Below are 20846 nucleotides of genomic sequence, written 5' to 3' on the forward strand. Positions count from 1 at the left end.
TGAGCCTTGTTCTTAGTCATATTGCCCTCCTTGAGCTTATCCAAGTATTTATTGCATTATAATATCTATTAGGTGACGAATACCGGGAAGCCTCTGTCGTGGTGAAACTCCACTAAAGAGCAGGAGGTGGAGTGTTGTTGTGACAGTGGGCCTCCACCTCATTGTTGTCCCTTGGTTTATTTCTTGTCTTGTGAACCTTCTCAAAAGACCTGCTATATTTTGAGGCAACATCCACTCAAAAGATGACACGAGTATGCATGCAAGATGTCCAAGGTGGCAGGGGTTGCTCCAAGAGGTGGATGACTCCTCTCAAAATGCTCCAATGGTCCAAACTTGAGGTTTCCAAGGTGCACGTAACTCTTCAAAGCATGCCAACAGTCATATCCAAGAAGTGAGGCGTCAAACCCTCCTCAAACAAGCTCATTGCCCAAGCAAGATGCCAATGGCTTCATAAAAAAGGTGCATGGCTCCCCAAAAGGTGATATATGTCTCCAAATATGTGCCAGATGGTGGAGTACTCCAATGGGGATTGTTATTCACCAGTTTGTAGGAGGTTTTGAACAAGATCAAAATGGCACTGGTTTATTTTCTGAGTCTCGTTGGAGCAGTGAAGCTGGTTTTTGCTGAGGGTTTTTCTTGGGCAGTACTATGGTCTAATGATGCTGAAGTGTATGGGACCGTTAAGTCTCAGCAGGTACATCTGCATTTTCATGAAATCTGTGCAGCCTGTATCCACGCATGTCCAATAATTTGTTTGCATGATTTCTTCAACAAAGTAAACCTAGCCATTTAAGTTCAGTTTGTAGCCTGCGTCACCAGATTTTCCCCACACCTTTGACATAACTGAGCTACAGATTGATTGGTATGGTCACTTTAGTCCAGTCTTCTGTTTCAGGGCCAGAAAGGAGTTGTGTGACCTAATTGAGCACTCGTACTGATCCTTAAAATTGCATCAGACAAGAATACAGTGAGGAATAAGATCATATTGTTGGCTACTGATATAATATTCCAGCAGATGTTACATGCTGTAAAGCATTCTTCAGGTTTGTGGGAGTGCTCTTAGCTTGAGAGCAGATTGGATTGACATCAGAAAAATGATTGGAGGCACATATATATGTGTGTGTGTTTTCCAGTCTTCCAGATACTAAATAGGATGACCCTAAGTGCATATAAAATTTAGGGCCAACCTACACCTGGTGCTGTGTATATATACGAAACAGTCTTTGATGGAGGGCCAACTTATATTTGAAGAAAGTTGAATAATTTTGTAAATTATGGTGGAGCTGACCTTTACACTTAAAAAGCTTGGGGTTACTTTGGTATGGAAAAACCCACTTTTGGATAGGGGTTTGGAGACAACTATTTTTGGAAGCCCATGTGTGCCATTTGGAAGTCTAATGAGCTTAGACCCTTTGAGGCAGGAGTGCCCACCATGAAGCCCTACTTACCTACCTTTGGTGTACCTGAAGATCACTGGGCTAACTTGTATGCAAAGCAAAGTCACCCTTAGGAACTTATGCACGCTTGAAGGGCCTTTAGGGGTTGGATGCTAAAAAGGCCTGCGTTTTCCCCTCATTTATGGAAATAGATCATTTGGAAGTTTCTTCCCCATCTTTCTACACGTGGCATGAATGCCCCTAAATTGTATCAGTTTGGATTATTTTATTTTTGACAAAGGCCTTTTGCCCCTCCATAGGCTAGAATGTGGGATTTTAGTCTAGAAAATTAATGTTTTAATGTGCAGGAAGTTGAGCACCTCTATAATTAGAGGTGCACTTCCCCCCATTTTTCTCATGGTGAATTTGAGGGAGAAATCCCTTAGGAGGTTTGACATTTCTGTGATTTTCATCTCTTATAATTTGGCTATGGATGGATAAGTTGAGCGATTTTTCTTTGGTGGAATTGTGATGTGATGTGATCTCTTTTCATGGGTGCTTATGATGGATCTTGGATGATGCATGGTGAGGTAAGTTTATTTGTTTTATCTTAGTATTATATTCCATTGGATAAGTGTTTATGTGCTAAGTTAATTTAATTGGTATTTGCTTCATTGTTTCTTGTTGAGCTAAACCCTTGTTTTAAGTATTCAAGGAATAGATATTAGAGATAGCGTTTTCTTTCCCTTAATCATTCCAAAAAGTTTGAGACCCTAGATCCTCAAACCCTAGGGTAAGTTAATTTATTTTACCTAGCTTTTTGGGATTTAGTGTTAATTTTAGTTATGTTCTATGCTTAGAGCAATTTACTTCAGTTTTTCACATTAGCTCAATATCAATTTCAGATTAGCAATCACATCACCATGATAGTGAAGTGCAGATAGAACATAAACATAAACAACAAAAGACAAGCCAAGGCAAGAGGACACAAGATGTGGCACCAGCCAGGGACAAACCCCAATGTGGGAAAACCCTTGATCAATTCTTCTTATATTCTTCAATAGTTCAGCAGAGAGAGAGATAGTACAAATATATAAATCAAATATTGTATAACAGCAGTAAGTCCATCATTCTGATAATGATGACTGTTCTAGGATGCAGCACCAATGAGACTTCAAATAGTCACAAGGAGTGCTGTAACTAATCCTTTTAGATGATCATCAATGCAGCAGCAATATTCCTCTGAATGCCTGCTCCCGTAATTCTAGATAGGGCACAAGGAGAAACTCCGTAACCTTCCACACTGTCAGACAACAAGCCCCTTTCAAGAACTGCAATCCACCAAGGAGAGACTCTCCTAATCCACGCTGCCACCTGAAGTTAATACACACTGCAATGTTACCTCAGGACAGCCTTAGCTGCTTGCTTTGGCTTGCAGCCTAGCAAAGCAGCTAGCTGTAGCTTATAAATTCTTCCAACAGGCCTAGTTAAATCTTGAATTCATGCCTATTCATGACCTTGACACAATGCTGTCATCTACTGTGATTCTGGCTGCGTTTAGGACTCCTTAACAGCGTCTTGAGGTCTCAGCTCACTTTTGGACAGCGTTCAGACTTCCTTGACTGTGGCTAAGTGACCTTACACTTGTTGCGGATAAGTGCTGTTCCTTACAGCAGATAAGGGCCAGATATGACAGCGTTAAAGACTCCTTGATTGGACTGTGGATGAGGGCTCTACAATAGCTGCGGATCAGGCCTGCGGTTAGGGCACTTAGGGCTGCGTATCTTCAGCTGAGAATCGACCTCCTTCACTGCGGTTAGGGCTAGATAAAAGCCTCTTGAGACTGCGGTTTAAGGCTTCCCCTTTACTGTGTATAAGTGTCCCTTCTTGCTGCGTATAAACCCTCATTGACTGCGCCTGGGGCACCCTTAAATGCTGTGGCTAGGGCACCCTTAAATACTGCGGATAGAAGCCTCCTCTAGCTGCATAAAGAACCCTCCTTGACTGCGGCTTTGGACAGCATATGAATCTTCCTTAGACTGCGTATAGAAGGCCTCTCCTTGCTGCGTAGATAAACCCTCCTTGACTGTGTAGAGGTGTCTCCACCTAGGACTGCGTATAGCCTTCTCTTTTGACAGCGTATAGGGCTAGGGCAGCGTATCCTCTTTAGATCTCTCCTACCACCAAAACCCAAAAACAAGTGGAGAGAGATCACAAGAGATGAGTGACCAAATGACTTGAAGGCCACCTCTATTTATGGTGCAACGTTGAGGTTGAGTGGGGGTAATTTGGTTGCTGGCCGACCTTGACAAATTGTCAAGTAACACAAATAAATTCATATCTCCATGAATACATGTCGGAATCAGATGATCTTTAGATCATTCCTACACCTCTCGATGAGAGGAATCCAAGAAAAATATCAGCTGCCATAAATAAGATGACTGACATGGAGTTTGGCCCTAGTTGCCAATTTTAACATTTTGTTATCACTTCAATGAAACCCTAGAATTGTTTGATTATTTGAAACCATAAGCCCCAAGAATAATATATATATTGACAAACAAAGGCACTGGTCTCCACATGAAGGTGTTTTGACTTTTACATAATCTCAAGTCCAAAGCATGTGCCAAATAACCCTAAAGTGCTTGGGACATAATCACCTAGCCTAAAGTGTGACATACACGCATAGATCCATGCTTAGGCTAAAGAGAAAGTGTTCTTCTAGATATAAAACCTTTACAAGGATTGAAATAATGGTAAATTTGATTGGTATGTTGATTTAGGATATCTAGACATTTTATTAACAGTATTGATTGGTATGCTGATTTAATAGAGGATAAATGTCAATTTGATTCTATTGTGTTGAGCGGCAAAGAAGAATACAAGGTTTAGGGGAAAGGGAAGTGTCCTAATTCAACTAAGAGGCAAAGAGGTCATGATTCACATGTCTATTATGTTCCTTGTTTGGAGAAAAATCTACTTTCGTAGGTAGTATACTGCAGCATAGCCTACACTTGGACATAAATAGCAATAATCAGTGTCTTATTGTTGATAAGAATAGGAAAATAATGGTAGTTATGGATGTGGAAGAACAAGTTGAGAATGCAATATTGGTTCAAAGGAAAGATGGTTGTAATTTCACTAAAAATTCAGCCATAATGCCTATGCTAGTGAAGTTTTAGGTAAGACAAAGCTGAAGAAAGTCTGCCCTAGACAATATTGTTGTTGAAACAAGTCAAAGTCAGAAAAGAAGAGAAAACAAACAACATGTATATTATGCTTTGTTTTGTTGTAGTGCATAAGAAGGAGATCCTCAAGAATGGTGAACATGAAGCAATAAACAAGAGCCTTAAGGAGGGTGAAGATGATGGTGCTACCTCAAAGAAGCAAACACAATAGTTTGATATGTTGGACTGCCAAAGACGTGGAGGAGGTAAGTTCAATGAACAAGCCACGCTCTATATCAATGGTGGAAAGGCTAATTTAGCAAACATTGGCTCTCATTAAGCTAGTGAGTCAATAGTTAGACAAAAAATATGGTGATGTAAATTGTGCTTTATCAACCTTCTCAGATATACTTCAGTTTTAGTTGCTGTTTGCAGATCTTATTTTGGAGTGGACCATAGACATCTTGCTTGTCTAAAGCTTTTGTCATTTTGTATTGAGAACTTAGACGTATTAGGACTTAGATGAATAGTAAAGTCTCACTAATAAAATTGATATGTAATAAGGAGGCATTAATATAGTAATTGATGTAGTGGTTATTAGTTACGTATCTGGGAGTTATGTAACATACTCCTCTCCTACTTTTTAATGACTTAAGTGATATAACATGCCTTGTAGGGGAGCCATGTCCGTATCTTGCATGTTGGAAACATGCACTCTAGGACATGTGTCCTAAAATAGACACATGCCTTGGACATGTCCCTACCCATTTGACTCTAAGAAACATTTTCATTGATATTTTACTCACTTTTTTTTGGTACGGAAAGAGCTCTTATTTTCTCTCCTTGTGCAGGTAAATGATAAAATTGAGATTTGACAGGATTCCAAGTGTTTTGTAAAAGCTTTTTTTTTTCTTAAATGGATTAATGTGTCCTCCATATCCTATTTCCGGGATTGACATGCCCTGCGTTGGACACTCCTATTTCTTCTCTTGCTGTGACTTAGGTAATGAGTTTGCATCATTTAATGAATGAATGAATCCACTTTTTAATACAGTCTAAATAGCTGCTTTGTTAATTAATTTTTTGGTACATTTTCTCTATTTTTTCGGTTGTTGAACTGGTTTTCCTCCACTGTTAATTCATGTTTGTCTTCTTTATTTGATATGGAAATAGTTTGACACATTTTTCTCCTTAGGTGATGAGTGCTTTGGAGAAATTAACAAGAGGAGTTGCTTGGGGAAATCTTGATATCATTGTGGTAGACATGCCCCCTGGTACTGGGGATGCCCAACTCTCGATGTCACAAAGATTACAATTATCAGGTAATAGGTTATATTCATAAATTTTAGGCCTTTACACAATTTTAGGGTGATGCAAAGAAATTTATAATGCATGCTAGGACTCCTTATAATTCACCTACTTGTTGTTGGTTGTATGTTAGATACCTTGTTAAATGTCCATTTCTCTTTCAGTGGGTGAACTTTTCCTTCTTTAGATATGGAGTTAGATATAGCTTTAAGATGCCTTATGCACTAGCTTGTTTTTATGTTGAATTGGCATGTATATGCTAACCCATTGATTCATTTCGGCCATTAGTAGATATTAATATATGATCTTTGTTTCATGTTTATTCTTTATATCTTGGTATTGAAAAACTTGGAATGGGCTTATTTTTTCTAACTTCAAGTTGGTCACATAACATTTAATGACATTGTGGATTGGTGCTCCAAATTAAAAATTTTTCATATACCCTTCACATCTAATCAAATGCTTATCGTGGTGGTCAAATTGCATGAACCCAAAATTAAGTATCATAAAAAGGCAAAGTTTCGTGCTAATTTTCACTCCTTATTCTGTTCAATTTTTATGACTCTATTTAATATTCAATGCATACTCCCATGCATTATAATATTTAGATAGAACTCCGCTTTATTCTATCCTCGTGATCATCATCATTACAAAGAATTCAATTGGATAATCAAATAAAATGATAAGGTTAACAATGTACTCTAAGTAGTCAATTTTTCAACTTGTTAGAGAAATTCATTCCCTCAAATAAGACATGATTCTACACCCATTTTCTAGTTTTTAATGTTGATTTTTAATGTACCTTAGACAAGTGGTTTCCCATGGGTTAGTCTCTACAGAGGGAAAAGTGCCCCAAATAATTCTTTTCCTAAGTGTGACTTTATAAAGTGAAAGCGACTTTATAAGTGGTAAAGTCAATGTTAAATTATAAAGTGAAAAGTGACTTTAGACATAAAGTACAGTGTGGGTACTTTATTTAATGGGTGAGTTAAAAAATAGAAAGTGAGAATTAAATGCACATTTATTCTTATCCCTTGATCTAAATGAATCTGAGCCATTAGATCTCAGGGCTGCCCAAAAGTCATTTAGGGAAACAAAAGGGGGAAAAGAAAAGTGAGACTGCATTCATTCTTCATGAGAGCAGATTGGAGAAAGGAGGCTGAGAGTTGGATAAAAGTTTTGAAGGAGAAATTTGTTGCAGCAAACTGAAGGAGTGATTTCTGGGAAAAGATGGACATGAAAATCAAGGTATAAAAGATAATAGAAGGTACAATACGAACAACATTTAATGCTGTGAGTTGCATGCCGTTCGAGAGAAGTTTTTGAGATTTTTTTTTGAAAAATCCATACAGTCTGTACAACAGTACGGAAATCCATACAATTTGTACGGAATCCGTACAGTATAGTCCATACATTCCATATCCGTATAGTACATATTTTCAGCTTCAAGTGGGCATGGAAATCGAGGCAAAGTGGGCACAGTTTTCAAGGAGTTTTGGGCTGAAGAGATAAGTTGTATTTTGCTGTTTTGTTTTGACTGCAAATGTATTTTTCTTGAACTTGAAAGATAAATAAATTTGAAGAACTCTCTAACAGGGTTTCCCCAGAGAAGATTGAAGGGGTTTTGCTTGGGTCTAAGTTGACCAAAAAATTGTGTGTATTTTTATGTGCGTTGCTGGTCCGTTTTATGTCCATATTTATTTTTAGCATGTGTTGATAGTCCCATGTGTTTTAATATGAAAATTTCATTTCCATAATTCTATATGTTGAATGTATGTTTATGGGAAAGGGCATTTAATTGAATGGAAGTGATAAGGTGAAATTAAAGCCGGGTTGGGATTGCAGGAAACTTTTTAGTCATCAAATTTCAACATGGTATCAGAGCTACAGGCTGAAAATTGCAGTTTGAACAACAGACAATAATTTGGGACAAAAAATAGTGGTTTGGATAACAAACTGAATTTTTGAACAATAAATTGATATTTTGGGACAGCAAGGTGAAATTTCACACAGACTGAACTTTTGGGATAGTAAGGTGTGCTAGAAAGTTCATTTCTCCATTTTCTTGGTTTTATAAATTTTGGACAACAGTGATGGCCATGTTTTGAAAGATAGAGGACAAACTGGATGGGATATCCAACTATGTTGTTTGGAAAGACAGAATTCAGATAGTGTTTGAGGAGGCAACAGTTTGGGACATAGTGCGGCAAGTGGTTGTACCTCCTACTGCTACAAATGAACTTGCTGAATTCACAAAAAATAATGCAAAGGCAAAAAGGATTTTGATGGACAGTTTGAAGGATCATGTGGTTCCTCAGGTGAGAGGAAACACATATGCATATCAGATGTGGACAACTCTAACCACTCTCTATCAGAGTACCAATGAGAGCAGGAAGATGGTACTCAAAGAACAATTGAAGAACATTAGGATGACAAAGGCTGAAAGTGTAGTTCATTATCTTGGCAGGGTCAAACAAGTATGTGATGATTTGACTGCTATTGGTGAGGCAGTTGCACCCATAGAGTTAGTCAGGATAACTGTAGCGGGACTTCCTAAGTCTTGGGAGGTCTTTGGAGATGCTGTTACCTCTAGGGAGAATCTTCCCAATTGGGATATATTTTGAGATGATTGTGTGCAACATGAGATACGAAAGACTGGTAGTGGTGTGGTGAAGATAGCAGATGAGGAGGATGTAGCCTTGATAGCCAGGGGGAAGAACAAAGGGAAGGCCAAGAAAGGGGCCTCATTAGATGGGGCTAAGGGAAAGGAGAAAAAGAAGAAGAAAGATAAGGATATGTCCAAAGTCAAATGTTGGGCATGTTAGAAGATGGGAGACTATGTTGCTACGTGTCCTGAGAGGAAGAAAAAGGGGAAGAAGGGTACTGCAGCTTTAGCAGAGGTGGAGTAGTTTTCTTCACAGTTTGACAAGGACTTTGCATTTATTACTTCTACATCTAGTAGGAGTACATCATCTGATGTGTGGTACATATACAACAGGGATTCCTACCATATGACAGGTGCACGGGAGTTCTTTTCAGAGCTTGCAAAGAGGGCACTTGATATTGAGATTGTACTAGGAGATGACCGCACTGTGAGAGTTGTTGGTGTGGGGATTGTGACCTTTGAGAGGGAGTCTTTGCCTCCTTTGAAAGTCATGGATGTTTTGTATGTTTCGAGGATGAAAAATAACTTGATTTTAGTGTCTACTATGGAGGAGAAGGGGTTTGACGTCACTTTTTCAGGAAGGCAGGTATTGATGCATCCAAGGGGAGCTTCCATCACTTCGACCAAAGTGATTGGAGTCCGCTCTGGGAAACTATACAGGTTTAGTTTTCAGTCGGCAGGAGCATTGGTGAGTAGCACATCTGGTAGCACTCACACTAGTACCACCAGTAGTAGAGACTTGTGCGAGTTATGGCACCGGAGGATGGCGCATATGCATCATGGAGCTTTGAGAGTACTGAGGGAGATCACTACTGGAGTTCCTAATTTCAGTGTTAAGCATTATGAGGTCTGCAGAGGGTGTGCTTTGGGCAAGTACACCAAGTTACCATTCCCAGCGAGCAACAACAGATCTACAGGTATACTAGACTTGATTCATACTGATGTTAGTGGTCATATGTCTCATGTGTCTTTGGGTGGTTATGAGTATTATGTTATATTCATTGATGACTATTCTAGGAGGACTTGGATATATTTCCTGAAGACCAAGGGTGAGGTCTTCAGTCGCTTTAAAGAGTTCAAATCTCTTGTGGAAAAGCAGACAGGTAGGAAGATTCGAGTCTTGAGGTCAGACAATGGTGGTGAGTACATCGATGGTGGGTTTTCTGACTTCTGTGCACAGGAGGGCATTAGGAGAGAGTTCACGGTTCCTTACAAACCCTAGCAGAATGGGTTGTCTAAAAGGAAGAACAAAGCTATTGTCAAGGCTGCTAGAGCGATGATTCACAATCAGGGGTTGCCTTTGTTTTTGTGGGCTGAGGCCTGCAATACTACTGTTTATCTTCAGAACAAGAGTCCTCACAGAGTATTGGGGAATATGACTCTGGAGGAGGCTTTCACTGGAGAGAAGCCTCATGTGGGACATCTTCGTATCTTTGGATGTCTCACATATTCTTATATCCCCAAGGAGTAGAGGATGAAGCTGGAACCCATGGTAGAGAAGGGTATCTTTATGGGTTACAACGAGACTTCGAAGGCTTATCAGATCTTCATTCCTTCTAAACGGAGAGTGGTGATTAGGAGGGATGTGAAGTTCGAGGAGGAGAGGGCCTAACGGAGATCACGAGAGTATGATGAGAGAGAGTCATAGACTTCTCCTTAGCAGGGAGGTTAGGTACAGGGAGTAGGACCTCAGGGTTCTGGATCGACTGGTACAAGAGGTACTTTAGTGTCAGTGACATCTGGGGCACCAGTGGCAAGTTCACTGAGCACTTCTTTAGGGAGTCCACTGGTATAGAGTTCACATGGCACTTCAGCTGACACAGGCACAGGTGCCGGTACAGGTTCTTCGAGGACAGGTGCTGGTACAGGCACACTAGGGTCAGTTGGCAGACCTTCAGGTTCACCAGACTAGGGGGCAGAGGATGAGGTTCCCTATGGGGAAGCTTCTTCAGGGAAGAGGAGGCCCAAGTGGCTTCAAGACACCTTGAAGGAAGCAGAGTCCGTTGGTCCTCCGAAGAGGGTGAACAGGGAGAGTGTGCCACTTGAGCGATTTTGCAGTTATGTAGCCAAGGCTACCAGCATTGTTGACTCTGAGCCTACTAGCTATGAGGAGGTTGCCAGCCAGGAGGTATGGAGAGAGGCTATGGTGGAGGAGTATGCCTCTATCATTAAGAACAATGTCTGGGAAGTGGTGCCTAGGCCTGAGGGCAAGTTAGTTGTGACTTCCAGGTGGCTCTACAAGATCAAGCATGCTGCAGATGGCAGCATTGAGAAGTTCAAGGCGAGGTTTGTGGCTAGAGGGTTCTCATAGATAGAGGGAGTTGACTATGATGAGACCTTCGCTCTCGTAGCTCGGTACACTTCTATCTGGTCCCTTATTTCTATTGCTACAGAAATGGGTTGGCAGATCCATTAGATGGATGTGAAGACCACATTTCTGAACGGAGTTATAGAGGAGGAGGTGTATGTTGAGCAGCCATAGGGCTTTGAGGTACTTGGGCAGGAGACCCATGTATGCTAGTTGAGGCGAGCACTCTACGGACTTAAGCAAGCTCCGAGAGCTTGGTATTCGAGGATTGATACTTACTTGCAGCAGATGGGTTTCACGAAGAGTGATGCAGATCCGAACCTATACTACATTGTTGTAGGGGATGATCCGCTCATTCTTGTGCTGTATGTTGATGACTTGTTCATTACTGGGGCAAAGAGACTGATTAGTGGTTGCAAGGAGGATCTTTCTATGGAGTTCGAGATGAAGGACATTGGGCTGATGCATTACTTTTTGGGGCTTGAGGTGTGGCAGGAGGAGGGGCATATCTTTCTAGGGTAGGGGTAGTACGCTGTGGATGCCTTGAGCAGATTTCACATGGCAAACTGTAGACCCATGTATACACTTATGATCTTCAACTGGAAGAAGCTTCATGCTTCAGATTCTAGTTTGGTGGATCCCACATTGTATAGGCAGCTTATTGGGTCCTTGATGTATCTGGTCAACACTAGGCCAGATATATGCTTTGCAGTGAACACACTTAGCTAGTTCATGGTTGAGCCAGGAGGGTGCACTGGGTAGTTGCAAAGCACATTCTTTGCTACGTGCAAGGGAGTGTTGATTATGGTTTGGACTGTAGGCGGGGAGATGGAGTGAGGTTGGCAGGGTACACAGATTTAGATTGGGCAGGGTGTGCTTCTGACAGGAAAAGCACTTCAGGGTGTTGCTTCGGACTGGGTTCGGCAGTTGTGTCGTGGTTCAGTCGAAAGCAAAAGTCAGTTGCATTGAGCTCTTTTGAGGCTAAGTATATGGCTGCTAGTCAGGCTAGTTGTGAGGCCATTTGGCTTCGCAAGTTGTTGTATAGACTATTTGATCAGGGGTTGAGACCGACTGTTATTCACTGTGATAATTAGAGTTGCAATAAATTCACGGAGAATCCAATGTTTCATGACAGGTCAAAACACATTGACATCAGATATCATTTAATCAGGGACTATGTTCAGAACGGGATAGTGAAGCTGAAGTATATATTGACAGATGAGTAGGTGGCCGATGTTCTCACGAAGTCCTTGCCAAGAGGCAAGCATGTCCATTTCAGGGACAAGATGGGTGTGGTGAGAAACACTTTCCTCGGTAAGAGGGAGTGTTGATTTTTAATGTACCTTGGACAAGTGGTTTCCCATGGGTTAGTCTCTACCTAGGGAAAAGTGTCCAAAATAATTCTTTTCCTAAGTGTGACTTTATAAAGTGAAAGTGACTTTATAAGTGGTAAAGTCAATGTTAAATTATAAAGTGAAAAGTGACTTTAGACATAAAGTACAATGTGGGTACTTTATTTAATGGGTGAGTTAAAAAAATAGAAAGTGAGAATTAAATGCACATTTATTCTCATCCATTGATTTAAATGAATTTGAGCCATTAGATCTTAGGGTTGCCCAAAAGTCATTTAGGGAAACAAAAGGGGGAAAAGAAAAGAGAGACTGCATTCATTCTTCATGAGAGCAGATTGGAGAAAGGAGGCTGAGAGCTGGAGAAAAGTTCTGAAGGAGAAATTTGTTGTAGCAAGCTGAAGGAGTGATTTCTGGGCAAAGTTGGGCATGGAAATCAAGGCATAGAAGACAATAGAAGGTACAATACGAACAACATTTAATGTTGTGAGCTGCACGCCGTTTGAGAGAAGTTTTTGAGATTTTTTTGAAAAATCCATATAGTCTGTACAACGGTACAAAAATCCATACAGTCCTTACAGAATCCATACAGTACATATTTTCAGTTTCAAGTGGGCATGGAAATTGAGGCAAAGTGGGCACGGTTTTCAAGGAGCTTTGGGCTGAAGAGATAAGTTGTATTTTGCTGTTTTGTTTTGTCTGCGAATGTATTTTTCCTGAACTTGAAATATAAATAAATTTGAAGAGCTCTTTAACAAGTTTTCCCCGGAGAAGATTGAAGGGGTTTTGCATGGGTCTAAGTTGACAAAAAATCTGTGTGTATTTTTATGTGTGTTGCTGGTCTGTTTATGTCCATATTTATTTTCAGCGTGTGTTGACAGTCCCATGTGTTTTAATCTGAGAATTTCATTTCCAGAATTCTATATGTTGAATGTATGTTTATGAGAAATGGCATTTAACTAAATGGGAGTGATAAGGTGAAATTAAAACCCGATTGGGGTTGCATGAAAATTTTTAGTTATCAAATTTCAACATCTAAACCAATCAAGATGTATTGTAAACTTTCCTTGTGATATGCATTTGGTTATGAAGTACTACCCTATGATTTGTTTTACTACTACACCTTATGGAAATTATTTAAGCTCCATTAGACATGCCATATTGATACTGATATGACGATCCAACCTAGTTGAAATATAATAGTACAATCCTAGATAAGAGTTGTATGACATCTATGTTAACTTTTAATACCAGGTCTGATTTATTTTTCCTCAACAATTAATATATACCGAGAAAATATTTTACTCAATAAAATTTTGAAACCTGTTGGAAAATAAATACATTGGTATTTGTAATTTTAGAAATAAAATCACAGCGAAAATAAAATAGGGAAATCAACCACAGGAACAACAAAAAAATATGCCCAAACAAATTCTCCTTCACCTTATTAAATCTAGAAAATTAGGGCCTCTACCCACAAATACATAGAAAATATAACACAATTGGAACCTACAATTCGACCCATTGGAATTTCGACCTCTAGGGAAATTGGCACTCTGGAAATTTGGTCCCACTGGAAAAACTCAGCTCCTCCAGCTGCGAATCGACCTCCTCCTTCTCCACTTGTACAACCCCTTGCGCACTAGGAAATGTAAAATTTTCACTATTGCAGCAACTGGAAATTATTCTTCTAATTGAATATTATTATGAGCAATTTATTTGCTATTACGACAAACAACAAATAAAACCACCACTATAATTTTCACCAAAAATAAAATGCACTGTGGAAGTAAAACTGGAACTGAGAAAATAATGCACAAACAAAATAAAAATGGCATTGTTATTTTTGGACAAGTGTCCTCGAAAAAACCTAATGTGGGAAAACTGATGCAACAGATAAGGGTTTTATTATTATTATTCAACAAAAAAAATCTAAGTACAATATCTGGATGCCAAATTGGCAATCCTCTCTTGAGAAATCACTGGAAAAATATCTGAGAGATTTTTCTCTCTCTCCACAAGTAATCCTGGCATGATTTGGCCCCACAATCAGCGCCTAATCTGCCTCTGTGTCAACCACTGCATAGGCTCTGCATAGGTTGAAACTTGCATTGCCTGGAATAGCTGCCATTTGCCTTTGCTGACTATCTCTTCCACTGAGAAGGATTCACTAGCCCTATGGAAGAATTTTCCCGGCACTCTGCTACTGAATTGATCTCTCTTCTAGCTGAATCGAATTGCCTCCTTAAGGCTTTGTGCAACCCCTATGTTGATTGCTTGTTGCCTACACCTACCCACAAGTTAGTGAGAAAAGCCTTTAACCCCACAAGGTGTGGTTGGTGGCAAGGAACTAAGAGGAGGGGTTGTCACACTGATCCCAACTCTCTCCGTTTAAGTTATCTCCTAGGTTAGCTATGGGGGGTGGTCCCTGAAGGAAAACTAAATTAAGATGTGAGGTTCTAAGAGAGTATTATAGTGAAAATGGATTACTTTTAAGGATTTATAAGCAAATATGATGTGAGCAACTTGAAATAACAATGACAATCATTAACATGAGAAAACCATAAAACCAGTGCCTTATAAGGAATTTGCTCAACAATTTAAAGATATATTTGCTCAAAGTAAAATGCAATGCTCTCAAAAGAGAAAAAAAGTAACCCTGAAATATAAACAAAAATTTGTTAGCACAAGATATTGCAAGATACAAAAATGCTTTTGAGATAATCAAATTTATGAATCAAAACATGTGAAACATATCTTGCCAAAACCCAACAATTAGTAATTAACTTGGAAATGTGAAAAATGAAATGCTAAATGCTAAACCAAGACATCAATATGAAATTAGACTTGAAGCATGAAAATAAAACACTTGTTGCAAAATTGAAAGAATTACAATACTTGCTTTTGGAATAGACTTTGCATATGAAAACTCAAACCATCAAGAGACAAGTAAAGTAAATGTAATGGAATAATGCTCTTGGTTAATTTTATTAGTTACCTCTATAACAAGATTGCAATTGAACTCTTCAATCCTTAGACCTCACCCTCGCCCAAAGATATGGATCTCACAGTGAGGAGTCAAATAGAGTAGAGGGCCTCCAAAATGTCTATTCAATCAACTTATGTTGGAGGTAAAATTTTAGTGAGGCTTGGGGCCTTTCTATGCTAATATGCCTAAATGAGATGCAAGTTGTGTTAATTTCCCAATTAAATACTACATGCAATGCTTCAAAGTAAAAATGAATGAGATAGTGTTCATTGCAATAACGATTTAAACTTGAGAAACTAAAGTGAAAATGAGCTCATATGTGTTGCACCAATTAATGGAAAGTAGACAAGTTAAATGGAATAAATTGCTTTAAGATACAATTGTTTCAAGTGAAAGATAATGCTCCAATAGTTACCAAAACATATAGCATAAATTGACCAAATAGTGAAGCATGTGTCCAAGTAGTTATGAAACAATTAAAAACTTGCCAACAAGATAAAGTGTTTACACATGAAATGAAATTGCTCAAGTTTGTCAATGTTGAAACTTATGCATGTTAGAAATTAGATACAAAATTTAGCAAAATGGAATGTGGAGTGAAGTTGTGTTAATTTTAAGCATGCAAAAATGAAATTTAGTATGAGAAAGCTAGAAAAACTAGAAACAAAGTCAATCCACCCACAAAGGTCCTTCCTCTAAATGAGGAAGGGGGATGCCATGGGAAAAATCCCAAGCTCCCACAAGCAAAATTTTATCTTTTATTAATGGTTACAATGAGTAGAAAAACCTCTAAGAGGGTTGCCCAAGAAATGAAGGAGATCTTTACAAAGATAAGAGCTTAGCAAAGCTAGAGTCTCCCTCTCAAATATGACAACAAAAGCAAATGGAAAACTCTCTAAAACAGAAATTTGCAAGCCCCAAAAGGCTCATGGCCTAGGTAAGTTGCTGTTGTCCCTTAGTGCTTACGACCTCCCTTAGAAAATCAGTCCTCAAGTGCGTGGAAGGTCCTGCATGCACAATGGTTAGTAGTTTTCCGACACCTCTTCTTCAAGATCCTTGTTGTCCAATGCTAGAATCTATGGGCTACAAAACAAATCAAGGTATTAGTGTAAGAAGAGAGCAAAAGTAAACAAAACTAGATTACAAATTAATATACAAAACACTAGCTCAAATAATGAGAGTGAACCCCATACAACTTTGAAAGTTCTAAAATCAAAGAAGTATTTAACTTTGAAATGAAATAGATGATCAAATAGCTAGTGAGTAAGAAAACTCCCTCTTGCTCTTCTTTGGATGAAATACTTGGGGTGAAAAATCATTGAGTCTTGAGTTGCTTTGAATCTAGGAGTGAGTTGATCTATGTGAGACTTCTCCCACGCCCAGATGGATTCTGCACACAAATACAAATAGATCTTCCCTACACACTTGAACAAGTATTAGTTTGCAAAAGGATTAGAGCAACATAATAAATAAGATAAACCAAACATTCTTTCGAAAATGAATTGGCAAACTTATTTCTAGAATACTACTCTAAATCAATGATATGTGCAAGGTAGCTTGCACACATCAATCCAAGCTAGATGGAAAATATAAACTAATATCAATCAAATATGCAAAAGAATTTAAACATAATAGCAAGATCATGGAAGGACATCACCTCATAACGTTAAGAGAACACTAGCCAAATAGCCCCAAAGTCTTGATTATATTAGCAAGTATGCAAGTACAAAATGACAGTTTTTAAGCCCAATAGCTCATAACATAATACAATATGAGAGCCCATGACTCTATTATATAGAGAGTTGGGAGCAAATCCCAAGGAAGAATGCATGTGAGAATTGAACTTGGAGCAAATCCCAAGGAAAGATAAGTCAAGTTCGATGTGAGAAGATAGAGACATCAGAACAAAATTGAATTCCATATGTGCACCTCAAGGGAAATCGAATTCCATACATGGCATAGTAAACTCATCCATGAGTGAATCCAAGTACTGTGATAACTCCAGTCAACCAATGCAAACTCGAACTAAGTGATGCCACATTTGTAGATGATCCCAAGGTAGCTCTACGTAGGTCCCCAGGAACTGCGTGATTCCTCCATGTGAAACTCGTAGTCTGGCCAAGTGAAACTCGTAATCCTCAAGAGTGGAGTGCTAAGAGTAGAAGCACTTGAGATAACTGTGAGAGGAGGCCCCACATAATCTTCAGTCCAAATATTCCATAGAATATTCCTTCAGTGCATGAGCTCCTCTAATTAATTCAATTTTACACGTGCAATTGTTGCTTTATCTCTGGGAAATTCGATTTTATGAAATAATGGTGTATTTATGATGCAGTGTGCTCAATCATCATCCACATTGTTGGAAAAAGTAATTATTTTCGGTCTTCAATAATGTACTCGAGTCACTATGTAATGTACTTGTCAAAAGAATAAAGAAACTAATTTTTATTTTTTATTATTGTGACTTATTAAAGCATGGGTTTCATGCTTGGGTCACCATGGTTTAGGTCAAAGTCCCCATTGAGGACTTTTAGGATTTATTCTGAGTCTATAGAATTATTGTACATTGAAAGAGACCCTTCTTGGGCTTTTGAATCATGTAAATCGATTAAGTATTGAGTTAAATATGAATTATGGAACCTCCACACCATGTTGGCCTAAGAGAAGATCAAGTCGGCCTAAGGACCCATTCTACCCCACAAGAAGCCTATAAAAGGAAGGACTATGAATTCATTTGGAGCATCACTTCTCATTCTCTCTCTTTTGGGCAGAAGTGCGAAGTAGGAAGTTGGGAAAGTCTGTTGCTGGGAAGCCGAAGTGAATGCGAGTTTGGGGAAGTCTAAGGAGTCAAGGAAAATCGAAATTTTGGTGGTGGTCTCTCTTTGTTTCGTGCTCTGGATTGGGAGAACGAAGTCTCCCAAGTTGGACTGCTATCGAAAGCCATGAGCTGTCGCAAGTTGCTGCATAGTCAAAGTTGCTGGAAAGAGATCAATCTTCTGGAGGCTGACTTGGTGTGGAGGGAAGGTCTGGTCAAGGTCTAGGGTGAAGAGTCTCAAAGAATACTATTGAAAGGAAGAATTACTTTGACTTGGTTTTCCCCTCGAGGGGCGTTTTGCCCTGGCATGTGCCTACATCTTGTGTTCATTGTTTTATGTGCTATTGCTTTTGGTATTTGCTTGATGAACTAAAGCAAGAAGACATAAAGAATTGTAATAATAAGAAACATCACAAGTAATTATCAAGTTTGAGAAAATATTTACTGCCTTTCTGATTTTCCAACATGGTATCAGAGCTTTGGTGAAGAAAGAAGAAAAAGACAGATCCATTCATAGGCACTATCTCAAGGGAGGAGTCTATTATATTCGAAGAGAATGTCTAACTCTATCAAGGGTGAGAACAAGCTTGAATGAACATCTAACTTTAGATCCTGGAAGAAGAGGATTGACCTAATCCTCAAGAAGAACAAGGTGCTAGATTTGGTAAAAGGAAAAGTAAAGAAGCCTACCGAAGAAGCTAGTGATGCTGACAAAGCTAAATTCAGGGATCTAGAATTGTTGGCTATGACTCTTGTGAAAATTCTGTTATTGCAACAACTGATTTATTTTACCTACTTATTTTCCAATAAGTTATTTACGAAAACCCTTTAGTAAGCATTAAAATAAATTTTGCTGCAGACATCACACCATAATAGAGAAACAAATACATGCACAAGAATCAAACACATCAACGTAGATATTTTCGGACAATTGTCCCCGGAAAAACCCAGTGCGGGATAACCGGTGCAGCAAAGGAGGATTTTATTAATCAACTATTCTTTGAGTACAATTGGGTGCCAAACTGGCTTACCCAACAGAGATAAATTCTCCAGCAACCTCCCTGAGACTCAACTTCAGACTTGCTGGCCTCTGCGCAGCTCCCAGACCCTCTTCGTCAACTCCTGCTTCTTTGTGTCAGCATTGGGCTTCTTTGCGTCAGCACTGGGCCTCTCTATGTCATCCACGCAGGCCTTTCAGTGACTGCGCAGTCTTGCTGCCTCTGCGTCTGCCTGAGAGGCTCTACGTTTGCCTCTCTAACCTCTGCGCTGATCTTCTGGTGCTGTTCCTGCCTCTCTGTTCCGTACCCGCTATCTCTTGCTGCAATCCAGACCTCTAGTTCGAATTTGTCAACAAACCCCGCTCTAGAAATCAAACTGACTGGTCTCCCTCAGTGTGTTCTCCAACTGACCCTCAAGCCTCTTCATATACTTTTCCTGTTGGTCCTTCAACGATCGAGATTATATCTCTAATCAATGGCTAAGATTAGATTTGGCTTGATCCATGTCTTTTGTAACCTTTTAACCTCGTTTTATATTAATACCCATTAATATTTTATTTTTCCTAAATTTAGACTCAGGAACTCCATTAAAAATATTAATTATTTTAATATCTCCTAAACTGGGTAGAATCTGCCCAAACCATTTCTGGGTCTTGGAGATCTCATGTGCTTTAGTCTCTCCACCAACTTTCATGGCTAGAGCACATCCGATGCTACCCCAAATCAAAAACTCTAATGTTAGAAGGGATAAAAAACAACCTTGTCCCATTCATTGCTAACATCGATCATGCTTAGGCAGTGTATGAATCCTTGTCGAAGCTGTTCACTATTAAGAACATTGGTCAAGTAGCAAGTTTGAAGAATGAGCTGACGAATACGAAGATGACTAAAGAAGATACCGTTGCAACCTTCTATGTCAAGATAGCTAGACTTAGGGATGATCTTTTAGCCATCAATGAGATTATTTCGAACAAAGCTCTGGTGATCACTGCTCTATTAGGATTGCCACCTTCTTGGAATGCATTTGTTGCAGGTCTCAACAGTTGGAAGTTTGTGGGTTTCCCTCAAGCTTTGGAGGGAGCTCCAAATAACTCTCAAAGATAAGTATCTCATGTATTTTCAGTTTTGGTTCATGTGTTCATTCAGTTTTGATTATATTGAATACTAATCACCTTTCTCCCTCTGTTGTCTTGGCTAGGGAAAACATCCGCAAGAAGAAGGATCTCTCAAGACAAGGTTAGTCAAGAAACAAAGATGCTTTGAATATATTAATTGAAAGGATTATTCATTTGATGATCTATTACTAACCTTGTTATGACTAGCTGGATTGAATCTTTGTGATTCTTGTTTGGGTGATTCATCTCTTGATAAATCTACTCACCCCACTCTTATTCTTGATTGACTATGTAGAACCCTAGACAGGTTCTAGAAAACCCTAACTGAAGGGTATGCTAATGTGAATGTCTGAAATCCTAAGTTGCTTAGGATGATTGTGAAATGCTAGGTGAAGTTTTATTGATGATGTCTTGTTTAGGATTTTGGTGTGATTTGGAAATCCTAACTAGTTAGGATTGAGTGGTAAGGTCTGAAATCCCTGAACCTTTGAAGTTTTGGTAATGTTGGGTTTGCTATGTTTCTACATTGGAACCCTAGCTCATTGGGGTTTGGTGGAATGTGTAAGCAAGACCCTTACATTGTCTTAAAAATGTTTCTCTGTGGTATGAGTGTGTTTGTTTGATCAAACCCTAGTGTAATCAAAATGATTGTGTGTCTAACTCTTATTTGATATTGTTGTGAAGTTGGGTTTGACTAACACATGATATGATATATTTGCATGATGATAAAATCTAGGCATATATAGATATGTCCTT

General features: G+C 39.1%; 1 protein-coding gene across 1 annotated transcript in view; it reads left to right on the forward strand.

Moving 5' to 3' along the window:
* INDH (INDH1(iron-sulfur protein required for NADH dehydrogenase)) overlaps positions 1-20846 on the forward strand; it is a 222342-nt gene that overhangs the window by 96420 nt on the left and 105076 nt on the right. Inside the window, exon 5 of the mRNA XM_089378728.1 lies at positions 5739-5865. Within this exon, the coding sequence (XP_089234854.1) occupies positions 5739-5865 (127 nt within the window). The remainder of the gene's footprint in view (positions 1-5738; positions 5866-20846) is intronic.

Source organism: Pinus tabuliformis, chromosome J, assembly GCF_031772625.1.
Source record: "Pinus tabuliformis cultivar Carrire ecotype Pingquan chromosome J, CPIR1, whole genome shotgun sequence".
Classification (NCBI taxonomy): Eukaryota; Viridiplantae; Streptophyta; class Pinopsida; order Pinales; family Pinaceae; genus Pinus; species Pinus tabuliformis.